Source organism: Zootermopsis nevadensis, unplaced genomic scaffold (genome assembly GCF_977971745.1).
Source record: "Zootermopsis nevadensis isolate Lab colony 2312 unplaced genomic scaffold, Znev_1.0 Znev_ptg000022l, whole genome shotgun sequence".
NCBI classification, from domain to species: domain Eukaryota; kingdom Metazoa; phylum Arthropoda; class Insecta; order Blattodea; family Termopsidae; genus Zootermopsis; species Zootermopsis nevadensis.
In genome coordinates this window covers 10,812,928-10,827,117 of record NW_028259154.1, presented here as the reverse complement: position 1 = coordinate 10,827,117, position 14,190 = coordinate 10,812,928, and the positions used below count along the sequence as shown (strand labels likewise).

Sequence of the window (14,190 nt, the reverse complement as noted above, 5' to 3'; positions counted from 1 at the left end):
AAGTGGTATGTTTCACGGGTTGGCACTTCTCGCCATGATCATGTGAATCCGTCATGTGTAGAATCACATTAGTCCCAATTTGTTATGTAATTGTGTTGTTTTTACCGTGGAAAATGTGTTTCCAACAAGAATGACATAACTCCAAGTCTTTACTTTGCTTGGACAGTATTGTTCATAGGCTGGTTCCAGTTAAAGGGAAGAGTCCTGGACTCACGTTATTTACCTACTAGATGTTGGTTTAGGTTTCGACGGAAAAGAAAATACTGAAACCCACAGCGACTTAAATTGGTCATCCTAGTAGTGACAAGAAGCAAACCGAGTCATTCCATGTTTATTCACAGTTATGTGGGTACTTGTCAAAACAACACGAGTCCAAAAATAGGTTCAGCTTTTAACTATTGTTGAAATACGACTGTAGTATGAGTACGTTAGATACTTGTCAATTTTCTGAAGAATAAGTGAAGCGTAAAATGAATTATATTTTTGCTAGCATCTTTCTAGCTTTTTCTTTTAAAATTCGATTTGATGGACTCATGTGGTTATAATAATTAGCGATTCATTTCGGATTGACACGACTCAGGATCGGCGTTTTGCCTTATGATAAGGTTTTTTAAGCTACATTTGCCACTGGTTGACTGAATACAAGGTTTTTAAAATACAGAGTGTCCCAAAAAGATGTATACACAACAAGAACGCTTTGGCCGCTTTTCAGTCAGTTGCTTACAGTTATCGATTGTGCCACGAAGGTAATGGAGGTCGTTTTGAACACTTACTAGATTCGCGTATATAATCGTTTAGTTTATTAAAATGTTTATTCCATTTATTGAATGTATGTATACATCTTTTTAGGACATGCGGCACCATCTTACCATTTGTCCACACGCGAGTAATTATGTAATTCTCAGCTGAATACATAATTGTCGCATTAATTTCATAACACTTGTCCGGCATATGTCACAGTTAATTGTAACGGAGGATGTACCAAATGATGACATAGCATCAATTAAGAAATGGCAAGTTTGACTTCTTTAATACATTATTTTACATTCATGATTAATCGGAGTAATATTTCTGTTTTTGTATGGGGTCCATATATTAAATTTCCTTGAATCTTTGTCGGTATGGGACTTGTTACCAACATTTGCACTTTTGGTGGGGGGGGGGGGGGGTGAACAGGGATACCGCTGTGCGCTCACACCTTGAAACTGGAAAACAATAAAAAATTATAGCGATGTTCATAAATTTTCACGGCTCAAACTTCGATTTCTCATCATTATGGATATTTTTGTCAGTAACTTGCACATTAAGAATTAAAACTAAAAATTGTATAAATCTATTTGTTTAGGTCCCGTCGTTGTGGATCGTTTTAAATGGAACATTTCTTCAGCTTTAAATGTAACTTGTAAATGATGTTCTCTCCGATTTGAGTAATCCTCAGAGAAGTTGGTTTTAAACTTGGGCTCAACTTGTTTCCGGCATCAAAACTTTAGCATCCAAACTGCGGTGTGTTTAAGTAGCAACATTTTCTGTTTGTTTAGTTAGTAGACTCACCTTTGACCCAGTGCCTTCTGGAATTTGCTTTTAGTTTGAGTGACCTCGTTCTCAAAGTGATGTTACGTTGCGACGTAAACTGACTCCCCCTCAAGATTATTAAAACACCCAAAATAAATTAATTTTTAATGTGTTTGGTTTTTAAATTTTTAAACATTTTTGCAAGCATAATAAATAAATTAATTAAATGTGAACGTGTATTGTTTATAAGTGTTTAACGAAGTATTTGCAAACCGGAATTAATAAGGTAACATGTATTGATTAAATAAACTTGGTTTTGGAATATTCAGTTAATTTGACAGTTACCATGGAAGCGAATGATTTGGTGGGGAAATATTGTTAAATTTAACAAGTTTTAAACAGTTCTTCGTCTACTATTACTGCGAATTTAGTAACACGAACGAAAAATTAATCCGCGTTGTTGATGAGTCTGTATGAGAGACTGCTTATCACATAGCAGGTAATGTAAAGTTTGTAGGTGATTCGTTTCAGTTTCTGATAAAAAGCTTATACCTCCGTAGTTGGGTTCCTAGATCCGTGTTTATAACAGGGTTGGCAGAGGATTTATGTCGTCAGTCCTGTCACTTCTGACCCCTTCCTGATACATTCTGTTAGAGAAAAGTACAGAAATATTCTTTGCCAGGTGTTTCTCAGGCTTTAGCGTGAGTGAAAAATACATTATGGGCCCATCCTTGTCTGCGTGTTGCGTTTCTCAACAAAAGTCTTCCCAGATATTATTATTGAATTAAATTGAATTATTATCTATTATTCGTGTTATTTTTCAAATTACGATTGCCACTTCAAATTTTATCGCTACTTTACTTCTGTTAATCCTCGAGAACGACCATCAAAGACATTAGTGCAAAAATGACCTAAGGTGCAATTGTCGCCTTAAATACGATTTTGGAATTTGGAATTTCTGTTGTATTCTTGTTGATGCTACCTTTAGAATCTCGTTTTATTTTCATTTCGTAGATAACTCTGTTTTAGTCAGAAGATTGCGTTTTAAGGTTACAAATTAAAATTGTTCTTTCTAGATCTAAAATTCAATAGCTCGATTGAACGATATATATTATCACTATATACTATTCCTCGAGGGTAAACGCGGCCGGAGCGTGACCCTGGCAATTCACCCCATCTAGTGCCGAGGCTGAGAATGAGTAAGGGCTATACACCCTCTCCCCTTTCCGCTTCTATGGCGCGTAATTGGATGACTTTTACTATTGAGTGTTTTTGATAGATTTCATACACATTGGTATGATGTCACATTAATGTTACCGATACTTGTTAATTGTCTGTCCTCAACAATTCAGACATGGAAGCCATGAGAATTTGTAGCATATAAATTTTGCAGTCTTTGAATAAATGGGTTTGGAGCTGTGTGGATAGATAGGCTTGTATCACTTAACTTACATGAAGTAATTCTCTTGTAATAAAATGTAAAGAACTATATGGTGACTAAGAAATATTTTCAGTGATAACTGACAGGTGATTATATCTTGATCTGTGTATGAAAACATTGCTTTACCGTCTAAAATTATAAGAACCTTTATTATGGTTATTAATCATGAGCTGTTTTTGGTTTATATCAAATGGCCATATTAGTTGTCGCCGGTTAATATGGTAAAATACGGTTTTTGAGATATTTAAGAAGCTCCTGACGATGGTTTTGTAAAAACCGAAACTTGTGTTCGCATATAATACAGTGAATGTAACAGTAACTCACAAGATACCAAAATCTTGTCTCTTAATTCTTACTAATTTTGTTCATATTTACAATCAATAATTAAACGAGTTTTCTAGTAAATCAGATACAATTTCTTCACACTCAAATTGTGTGTGGGGAGTACATTAAAATCTTTTGCCTCCTTGATGTATTATGACAACAGCGGCTGCTTCTAACTCTTCTTAACATTTCCGATTTTCTAAGAAGTCTAATACCTCGATATCGGTATTTCAGTTCTTTCAAACGAAGTCTCCGCCTTGTGACAGCAGCGCCTGTTGAATGCACGGGACTTGAAACAATTAGGTGGTTAACTTCCGCTTTGTCACAGCGCACCACATAATTCTGTTTGTTACATATCCCCCCCCCCCCCCCGCAATTCCCGTATCAAATCAGTGCGCATGCCTGGAACTTGGTCAGTGACGTCACAGCTTCTTTGTCAGTCCAAGTGTACCGTGTGGAGTTGGTTTACGTCAGATCTTAAAATGATAAAATCCTCTGCTGCTTTACACCAAGGAATTTCAAGTTTTATCTCCTTTCTCTATGTCAAGATTAAGTACTCATTCCATCAGTACTTGAAAAAGCAAGTCCTTTTTCAGTTCATCTGCTTAGTTTATAAGATATTATCTGTTAAAAGTAAACATTCTAATTGTATTAACTCCTCCCAAGTTAACATTACCATTGGGGTTAAAAACACCCGTGCCAGTCAATGTTACGGACTTAAAGTACCAGTACTAAGTCCTCTGCAAACAGAAATTACAGTTTTTATACTTATTCGCCCTTTTGAAAGTTCCATTTAAGTTTGTTTGTATTATCTATGCACGTACACATTAGACCACGGAGTATGACGCTCCTTTGTCATTTCGCACGCGTCTGACACAAGGTCATAATGCTTGACACCGGGAGGTCCCGAGTTCCACCAATCTCGTGATCCCTGGCCGTGCTGGTCTTGTTTTTGCTGACGTCAGAACAGTCCCGTAGCGTTACCAACTTGTCAGTCGCAAGGGGTTCGTCCCGGGGGGGGGGGGGGGGGGAGTTGCACTTTTGGCCGTCACCGCCAGAGCGAGCTAATTGCGGTTTCATTGCAAGAAAACACTGCAGCGTTAGTGTCGCTTACCGCTGTGGTGCGATAATTACGTGTGCAGAGGAATGAGATGTGACAAGATTATTATAAGAGGTGAGTGTCGTGGAATTTTTTAATGAGCCGTCTCTGCATTTTGTTTCGGGAGATTGAGGAACTTTCTGAATCTCAATATCTTTACTGGAATTCGCCTAGGTTAAGTCCCAGTCTGACTGAGATTCGTTACGTGCTCACCCTTTCCGTGCGTTGCTGTTACAACTGAGTACCAACCTCACAGACTATTTAGAAAAAAAAATATGTTGAAACTGGGCCTGGATAGACTGATAAAAGCTTTAGTAACATCGGTACCTCTGACCAGACTCGAACCAGGTACATCTGCAGTGTAATTAGAATGTATTACCTCTGAACTGGTTTGGTAAGACGAAATTGGCGTTCACAGTTGGTGTAAGCTTCTTCTCATTGAAAGAATTGCGAATAAGATTTCGTGAACATGAATATCTTAACATGTATTTATGTTTACTCAGGTTACCTCCATATTAAGTTTAATGTTTCTGATTTACATAACCATTAATTCCTAACTAATAGCATCATATTTATTGTAACTGCAGACCCCACCATCTCAAAAGGACCTTTACATCAAACAAGATAATAAAAAAAAATTACGTGACAGTCATTCTCTAATAAAAGTAGCAAATAACGCCCTGAGCCATGCTAGTTTCTTTCTATAATACCTTTTTGTAAGAAATTATTTTATCTTTATTATTAACTTATATTTTGTTATGAAAACTTAGTATATTTAGGATGTTCTTATGTAAATGTGTTGTTTCAAGGTTATCAAGCAAGGAAAGTTGTTTCCAATTTGCGCTATATATTAGTAGTTTAATTCTGGAGTTTGCACATTTCCTGGGCGTTTATTACATGCCTCATATCCGTTGTAATTAACGTCTGAGATAAACATTTGCTTCATGCCTTTATGCAAATTCACCTAATGTTTAATTTAAGGGAGATAATTCTCCTCACTACGAATAATAACGCATTATTCTGCTTGTGTTTGTGATAATAAATCGTGGGCGTACTCCTGATTTGTTTTAGCAGACCGTTTGAGTGTATTTCCATGTTGAGGAAAGAATAAACACGTCTATTTAAAGTTATGTGGGGTAGAGCTTGAAAAGGCCAAGACGGCTTCTCGCTCTAATTCTTCAGAATTTCAGCTTTGCGAGGAGTAAGCAACGCAGCGTCAATGAAACAGTACTTGGAGAGTTACCACTCACTATTAGCAAAATCGCTTCCTGGCTGAGTTCACACTGTCACAGTCACTCAGTTAACCAATCGTTAAGTCACTCTTACTCAGTTTTACTCTCGTCCAGTCACTCAGTCAGTAAACTATTCGTTAAGTCTCTCCTACTCAATTTCACTCTCGTCCGGTCACTCAATCAGTTAATCATTCGTTAAGTCACTCTTACTAACTCAGTTTCACTCTCGCCTATTCACTCAATCAGTAAACCATTCATTAAGCCACTTTTACAAAGTTTCACTCTCGTCCGGTCACTCAATCAGTTAACCATTTATTAAGTCACTCTTACTAACTCAGTTTCACTCTCGCCTATTCACTCAATCAGTAAACCATTCATTAAGCCACTTTTACAAAGTTTCACTCTCGTCCGGTCACTCAATCAGTTAACCATTTATTAAGTCACTCTTACTAACTCAGTTTCACTCTCGCCTATTCACTCAATCAGTAAACCATTCATTAAGCCACTTTTACAAAGTTTCACTCTCGTCCGGTCACTCAATCAGTTAACCATTTATTAAGTCACTCTTACTAACTCAGTTTCACTCTTGCCTAGTCACTCAATCAGTTAACCATTCGTTAAGTCACTCTAACTCAGATTCCATCTCGCCCAGTCAATCAGTTAACCATTCATTAAGCCACTCTTACTAACTCAGTTTCACTCTCGTCCAGTCACTCAGTCAGTTAACTATTCGTTAAGTCACTCCTACTCAGTTTGACTCTCGCCCATTCACTCAATCAGTTAACCATTCATTAAGTCACTCTTACTTAGTTTCACTCTCGTCCAGTCACTCAATCAGTTAACCATTCATTAAGTCACTCTTACTAACTCAGTTTCACTCTCGCCCAGTCACTCTCACTTGCTTAGTTGCATCGTCAAATAACTCACTTAGTGACTCAGGTACAGTTACCCATTTACCTATCACTCGCTGAAACATCCGCTAACGAAATCAATCGCCAGTGATCCCAGGACCCGACTGTCACAAATCGTGAGGTTTCGACATCAGAATGGCACTAATTCACTTTCTTCAATACCGCTTCTTTTATGAATGAGGTAACTCAAGAAATGGTGTAAACTGTAACCAGTTCTTCAATTCTAAAGGCTTCTGACGATGGTGGATTACACTTAAAATTATTCACTATCTGGCGGAACAATCAATCTTGCGGACTGAGGCCATCATGGAGTTACTGGGAGTTTGTTTAAGGAATACCTACTTCCAGGTGGAGGCCACGTTCTTTCAACGAAATATGACATGGCTATGGGAAAATACTTTATCTGCAGTCGTCTCGAACATATTCATGGAACATTTTGAGACATTGGCTCCTGACAAGGGGACTCACAAAGATTCGCATTGGCTCCGATGTGTAGACGATACGTTTGTGATATTGCCACATGGTCCAGAGAGGTCACAGGATTTCTTGAATCACATCAATAGTGTGAGACCCTCCATCCAATTGACAATGGAAATAGAATCAGATCGGAGTATTCCGTTTCTGGACTGGCACTGAACACAAACGTTTACAGGAAACCTACTCAACTGGCCTTCATCTTAATTTTGATTCAAATCATCCAGCTCATGTTCAAAGTTTACACAAAAGAGCTGTTACTATGTGCCAAGTAAGATTGGACTTATTCAATGAAATGGATGATCAGCCGCGAACTTCAGCTTAGTGAATACCCCCAACGGTTCCTAAATTCAATTACTACTACATTCAAGGGAAGAAGTCAGCCAGGAAAACAAAATGAAGCCCGTTAGTTCGGTGTTCATCCCCTACGTAAAGGATGTTTCAGAGAAATTTAAAAGCATTGCGAATCAGTACAATATTAGGACAATTTTCACAACAAAGTACACCCTGAGGGACTCACTCGTGAGAACTAGACCAAGAAGGGGTCTGCAACGAACGGCACAGTAAGTTTAGAGTACCCCCCACGAATTTGGCAGAAGCCACGTTGGAGAAACAGGAATACCAGAGGCCTTACGGCTTCGAGAACACAGATACAACTTCAAGCAAGGTCTACTGGAGAAATCAAGACTGGCCAAACATGGTTATGAGGAGGGCCATTGGATTGTTTTAAATGAAGCGAAGATTCCACGAATCGAAGGCAAAGGTATTTATAAAAAGTACAAAAAATCGGCCCACATGGCGTGTTTGACGAACTTCATCAGTGAACCCTGTCTGGAAATATCGCCCGTATCGATACCTCTGATAAACAAAGAATTCAGCAATAGTGTAGTTTAGTATCTACTGATAGTTTCCTTTGGAATATCTGTCCTAGGTTATATACTGTTTTATGAAGTTTGTTTTAATTTCCTTCGGCGACTTAGAGGCTGGGGTTGAAACCCCCCTTTTTTGGGTTTGATTCGATGTCAATTATTACGTTTTCGCTGCTATTGTGTTTTTAGAGTTTTATGAGTGGTCCTATAATTTTTATTTTACCATATTCTTAATATCATCTGCTGTCAAGATCTGAACCCAGGTGGATATGTTGAGACAGTTGGATGGCGTATGCTGTCCAGTGATGGAGACAAGCTCTAGGACCCAACTGAGTAGACACCTCTCGTCTGAAGACGAAAGCAGAGACAGTTTCCGAAACGTCGTGGTTTCTTCTTTTAAACAGGGACGATGGAAAAAAGGCATAATAATGAATAATTTTAAGTTAAACCAGTTGTATGTCTTAATGTTTATGTTAAATATATAAATTGTTAAAATGTGTACTGAGTTATATTACTGGACAGGAAGAGTTAAAACACGTTTGGAAAGTTGTTCTTCAGGCCACACCACGAAGGTCGGTGTTAAAATGTCATCATTGAACAGCAATGTCCTTAGAGAATTGTTGCACTTTTGTTATCAGAGGACTTTTATTATTTATTTTTTATTTAGTGTTCTGTCTGACGACAGGTCCATATGAACAGGATCCTTCCATCCTTTTCTCGGACTGGGACCTGTTCATATACGTTCTTGGCAGATGATCCAGAAGTGGTTTGTCATTGCCTTCTTCTGTGTGTGAATGGAGTAATTGTTGGGATGCCACGGAGGAAAACTCCGTGTTGGCTAGACCACGGCCTTGCCCAACACAAGTTATAAATTCGGGCACCGCCGGGAATCGAACCCGAGACCCCCAGGATTACAAGGCCAGCGTTCTAACCGCTAGACCACCTCATTTTAATATTATTTAGTGTTCTGTCTGACGACAGGTCCATATGAACAGGATCCTTCCATCCTTTTCTCGGACTGGGACCTGTTCATATACGTTCTTGGCAGATGATCTAGAAGTGGTTTGCCATTGCCTTCTTCTGTGTGTGAATGGAGTAATTTTTGGGATGCCACGGAGGAAAACTCCGTGTTGGCTAGACCACGGCCTTGCCCAACACAAGTTATAAATTCGGGCACCGCCGGGAATCGAACCCGAGACCCCCAGGATTACAAGGCCAGCGTTCTAACCGCTAGACCACCTCATTTTAATATTATTTAGTGTTCTGTCTGACGACAGGTCCATATGAACAGGATCCTTCCATCCTTTTCTCGGACTGGGACCTGTTCATATACGTTCTTGGCAGATGATCTAGAAGTGGTTTGCCATTGCCTTCTTCTGTGTGTGAATGGAGTAATTTTTGGGATGCCACGGAGGATAACTCCGTGTTGCCTAGACCACGGCCTTGCCCAACACAAGTTATAAATTCGGGTACCGCCGGGAATCGAACCCGAGACCCCCAGGATTACAAGGCCAGCGTTCTAACCGCTAGACCACCTCATTTTAATATTATTTAGTGTTCTGTCTGACGACAGGTCCATATGAACAGGATCCTTTTATCCTTTTCTCGGACTGGGACCTGTTCATATACGTTCTTGGCAGATGATCCAGAAGTGGTTTGCCATTGCCTTCTTCTGTGTGTGAATGGAGTAACTGTTGGAATGCCACAGAGAAACCGGGGAAGCCCCCGCAGGAAAACTCCGTGTTGCCTAGACCACGGCCTTGCCCAACACAAGTTATAAATTCGGGCACCGCCGGGAATCGAACCCGAGACCCCAGGATTATAAGGCCAGCGTTTTAACCGCTAGACCACCGTGGTGCAGAGGACATTGTTGCCCCAAAATGATCATGGTCATAAGGGTTGTGTACCTTCTAGGAAATCGCTTAAGACACGCTGGAGCCTGAAAAATAACTTATAATCTCACCTTTCAGACTGTCTCACCTAACCTAACCTAACCGCTAGCTTTGCATTTTCTTTGGTCTAATTTCACCCTCCTCCGGAGAGCGAAGTGAGTCTGTCGGCTTTGACCTTTGCACCCGTCATGGTCCAGTGCTTTCAATCGACAAACTTTTGCTCCCCTCAGATTTATTGAGCGCAATAAAAGTGTGTGAGACGGGGAACAGAAAGCAATCTTTGTCCCCATGAAAATTTTATGCTGCAGAAGAACAGCTCCGACCCAGTGACTAAGCCCCGTCGTTGGAAGAATTGTGGTTTCTTTTTGCTATCTCGTCAGGTTGTAAGTTTATGAAACTGGTATGAATGGCGTGTCATCAAGGTTCTTCTGGGATGTCATTTCGCACGTCAAAGTAATTTCGGTTTAAGCATGACTGATGTAATTAATTTCCTTAAGTGGCTGTTAAAGGAGGACAAAGAATTTTTCTGGAAACTGCAATTTTCGTGATTTTGTGACGTTGGAAATGATAAATATATACAGCGTTTTGTTGGGAAATGTCAAGGGTTAGATTTCTTTGGAGAGAGAGTCGTATATGGGAAGGCAGTTTTAGAACATGACAGTTTGGCATGGGCGTGTGGGCTAGATTAAATCGTTTGAAGGTAGAGACTTTTGTGGACATAGTACAGTGTGAACGTTTGGGATCAGTGAAAGGAAGATATTTCTTGAATAGACGAAGAACTGTGAGGTTTTCAGAGAGAACCTTGCACCATATTAATTATTGGATTTAATTTCGAGAGGGGACTCGGTTGATTTTTTTCTTCGAAAATTACTTTCTCTATTCACTGCTAGGTTGAAGACGGGAAACCAGTCAGTGGCCAGACCAGTGAGTTTCTGCAAGTCTTGCGGTATTTGAAGTTTTAAAATGGTTAATACAGACCACAGTATTGGGAAGGATTAAATTGGATCTTCAGGATATGTGCTGTGAGAAATGTATTTAAATTGTATTGGCTGAGTGAAGGATTTGGTATATGCGGTGTTGAACGAACCTTTCTTGTTCTGCTACCAGTTTGAAATTTAAAGGCGAATCCATGTTAGGCAGCCGAAATAGTCTCTCCATCAAATAATATTTACAACTCTTTCAAACAGTTATTTTATTTCATAGTTGTTTTCTGTCTCCATCATAAGAGCAATCGTCCTGATGATGGAGGCAGCAAGGAGCTCTGAAACGTCGGTTAACTTCTGCCAGACTACACGGCGCAGTAACCCAGGAGACAGACATCTTTGTTTTAAAATATTTTTTAAATAATAAAAAATATTAAATAAGGAGGTCTTTGGGGGATTTCCCTATATCGATTTTGCTGTTTATCGAATCCACAGGCAGCGACTTCATATCAGAGAAGGGTAAAGAAAGATGTATCGAGATATCTCGAGTGGTCGATTAAGAACTTAAGTACGTCACTAGCATTTATTTTTAATGTAACAATACATTTTACATAAATGATTATTTTGATTTTAATTAGGACTTAGAATTTTAATTTAGAAGAATCTTCTTGGACGTCAACCAGACAGATACAGCGCTATCTGAAACTGCTACACCGTTGAGTCTGTTGAATATATTCAGGCAGCTGCATGTGACAGAAGCAGCCCATATCCACCGATGTAGTGAAATTTAGGCAGAACCGCAGAATCTGTAAGCCAGAAGGCAAATTTGAATTTTAGAAACGTGTGCACAGACTACAGTCGGATAGCAAATATTTATTAATGGATAAAAGAAATCTGTCCCCGTGTTTTCTATGTCTTGGAGGAACAACTGGATATCTCAAGAGGGTATTTCGACTAATAAATAAAACTAAAATGGCTGTCGTTTGTGTTTAAAGTCGTGCAATCTGGTAAAAGTTTAGCAACGTTTCGGAGGTCCTTGCTGCCTCCATCATCATGCAGCTTCTACCATACTACGCGGCGCTACAATCCAGAAGACGGCCATCCTTGGACTCACCGTCATGAAAACCTCAAATTCCACTTAATAAATAGCACATCGAAGTTGTAAGTTACAGATATAAAATAGGTCGTTTATATTATTTGTTTGTATGTAGAGAATGAGCCACGGTGGCCTAGCGGTTAGAACGCTGGCCTTGAAATCCTGGGGTCTCGGGTTCGATTCCCGGCGGTGCCCGAATTTATAACTTGTGTTGGGCAAGGCCGTGGTCTAGGCAACACTGAGTTTTCCTCCGTGGCATCCCAACAATTACTCCATTCACACACAGAAAAAGGCAGTGGCAAACCACTTCTGGATCATCTGCCAAGAACGTATATGAACAGGTCCCAGTCCGAGAAAAGGATGGAAGGATCCTGTTCATATGGACCTGTCGTCAGACAGAACACTAAATTTATAATTAATATGTAGAGAATGAGTGAGACTGAAAAAAATAATATCGTGGAATTAAGTATTTGGAATAATTGCAGACAAACGAGTGTAACCGAATAGACTCTTGGTTCTTCCTAAGGCTTCCATGTTTTTTTTTCCTTACTCGTCATTTTCATTTAAGGTTAGAGTAAAATAAAGAGGTTTAGAAAGTTGAAGGCGTATAGTCAGTATAGTGACTAGCTACGGGCTGGACGACCGGGGTTCGATCCCCGACGGGGGCAGAGGATTTTTCCTCTAGCCTCTGCGTCCAGACCGGCTCTGGGGCCCACCCAGCCTCCTCTACAATGGGTACCGGGGTCCTTTCCCGGGGGTAAAGCCGGCCGGGGCGTGATGCTGACCACTCACCCCCATCTAGTGCCGAGGTCAAGGAAGAGAGGAGCTATACCTCCTCTCACCCCAAACGCCTACATGGCGTATAGTGGGACAAACTTTACTTTACTTTACCGGTTTGCCAGAAGTTCATTTAGGCGGAAGGAAATTGTTAATTGTTGATGAGAACGTTATTTCAGAATACAGGGTGAGTCAAAAGTATGTTTACAAACTTTGTGTGCGTGTTCCTGGATCAAAAATAAGAAAAAATGTTCCTATGAACATGGGGTCACAAATGTTTCATTTTCGAAATAATAGACACGTCCCCATAGGTCGTCTTCATTGTTTATGGGTGATGCATAAACGACGGACTTCAAGTGACCCCACAGATAAAAGTCCAATGATGTCAGGTCCGGTGACCTCGGTGGCCATGCTACTGGGCCACCACGCCCAATCCATGGCTGAGGGTGCTGTTCATTAAGATGATATCTGACGCGATGGGAGACGTGTGCTGGGGCTCTGTCGTGCATAAACCACATTGTCTTCTTGTATTCAGTGGTACATCTTCAAGAAGACGTGGCAAGTGTCTTCTTATGAAAGTCCTCTTAGACGCGATGGAAGCATGTGTGGACCAATAAGCATGTCGCCAACAATTCCTGCAAAAATATTTAATTAAAAATCTTTGAAGAAAGCTGCATTCACTTTGACATAAAACCATTCATTGAAAATTAATTTTAGCTATTATTTCGAAAATGAGACATTTGCTACCCCATGCTCACAGGAACATTTTTTTCTAATTTTTGATCCTGGAACACGCACACGAAGTTTGTAAACATTTTTGACTCACCCTGTATAATTTTGGAGTAGAATTTAGATGCTTACTGCAATGTCGACACATAGTAATATTTGCGTTCATAAATTAAGAAAATTTGTCAAGAAGCAGTACAGTCGCAACTTTTGATCTTGAAAATCATCGGAATATTTGCTTCTAATACAAAGGATTTAAAATAAATCCAAAGGAATATTGAACTGACAGGTCACAGGGCCATGTTGTGTCGTGGAATCGAACAGCTTAGAACGTGCAAATATTAACGGGTTTTGTGGAATTAATTTAGGCGTTTCTGTGTTCAGAAGTACGGTTGCTGAATGAAAAATGGAACCTCTTGTACATTGCAATTGCATTAACACCGTATTCTCTGCCGGCCACTGTTTGTTCCACTGACCGAATATCTGGTTTCGATTTTTAAATGCTCGTTGGCGTTCATGGTAAGCAACGAGGAATTGGATACAAATCTCCAGCCACGAACTCACTGGCCCTCTTTACACCTATACGAATTCCATTCCCAATAAACTCGTTTACATATTCACTCAAACCTAACCTAACCATCAGTGTTCCATACTTTCTGCCTCAACTGATACCTTACAAATATTCGCCCCTAATTCGCCAGGCCACTAAAATACTTCCTCATTCACAAGCAACGCTAACACGTTTCGCTATTAACACACTCAAAATCTAAATTCGACTTGAACGAATCCAGTAAGCAGTTCACGAAGTGACTCAACTGACACGTCTCTTCCACATTAATTCGACTTCAGAGCCAGACCAACACGCCAATTGCTTCCCACGCTGACAGATGTCTCTACCACCGCCCGTGTTTACC

The 14,190-nt window shown here is 39.9% G+C and overlaps 1 protein-coding gene across 10 annotated transcripts in view; it reads left to right on the top strand.

The window, feature by feature from the left end:
- Nucleotides 1-14,190, top strand: part of sns (nephrin adhesion molecule sticks and stones) — a 436,207-nt gene that overhangs the window by 263,720 nt on the left and 158,297 nt on the right. Inside the window, exon 1 of one of the 10 annotated variants that reach the window (XM_087353860.1) lies at nucleotides 4,391-4,451. The exons of the other annotated variants lie outside the window; for them this stretch is intronic. Coding sequence (XP_087209986.1) covers nucleotides 4,424-4,451 — 28 coding nt within the window. The 5' untranslated portion in view covers nucleotides 4,391-4,423. Of the gene's footprint in view, nucleotides 1-4,390; nucleotides 4,452-14,190 lie in introns of those variants that run through there. 10 annotated transcript variants of the gene reach the window in all.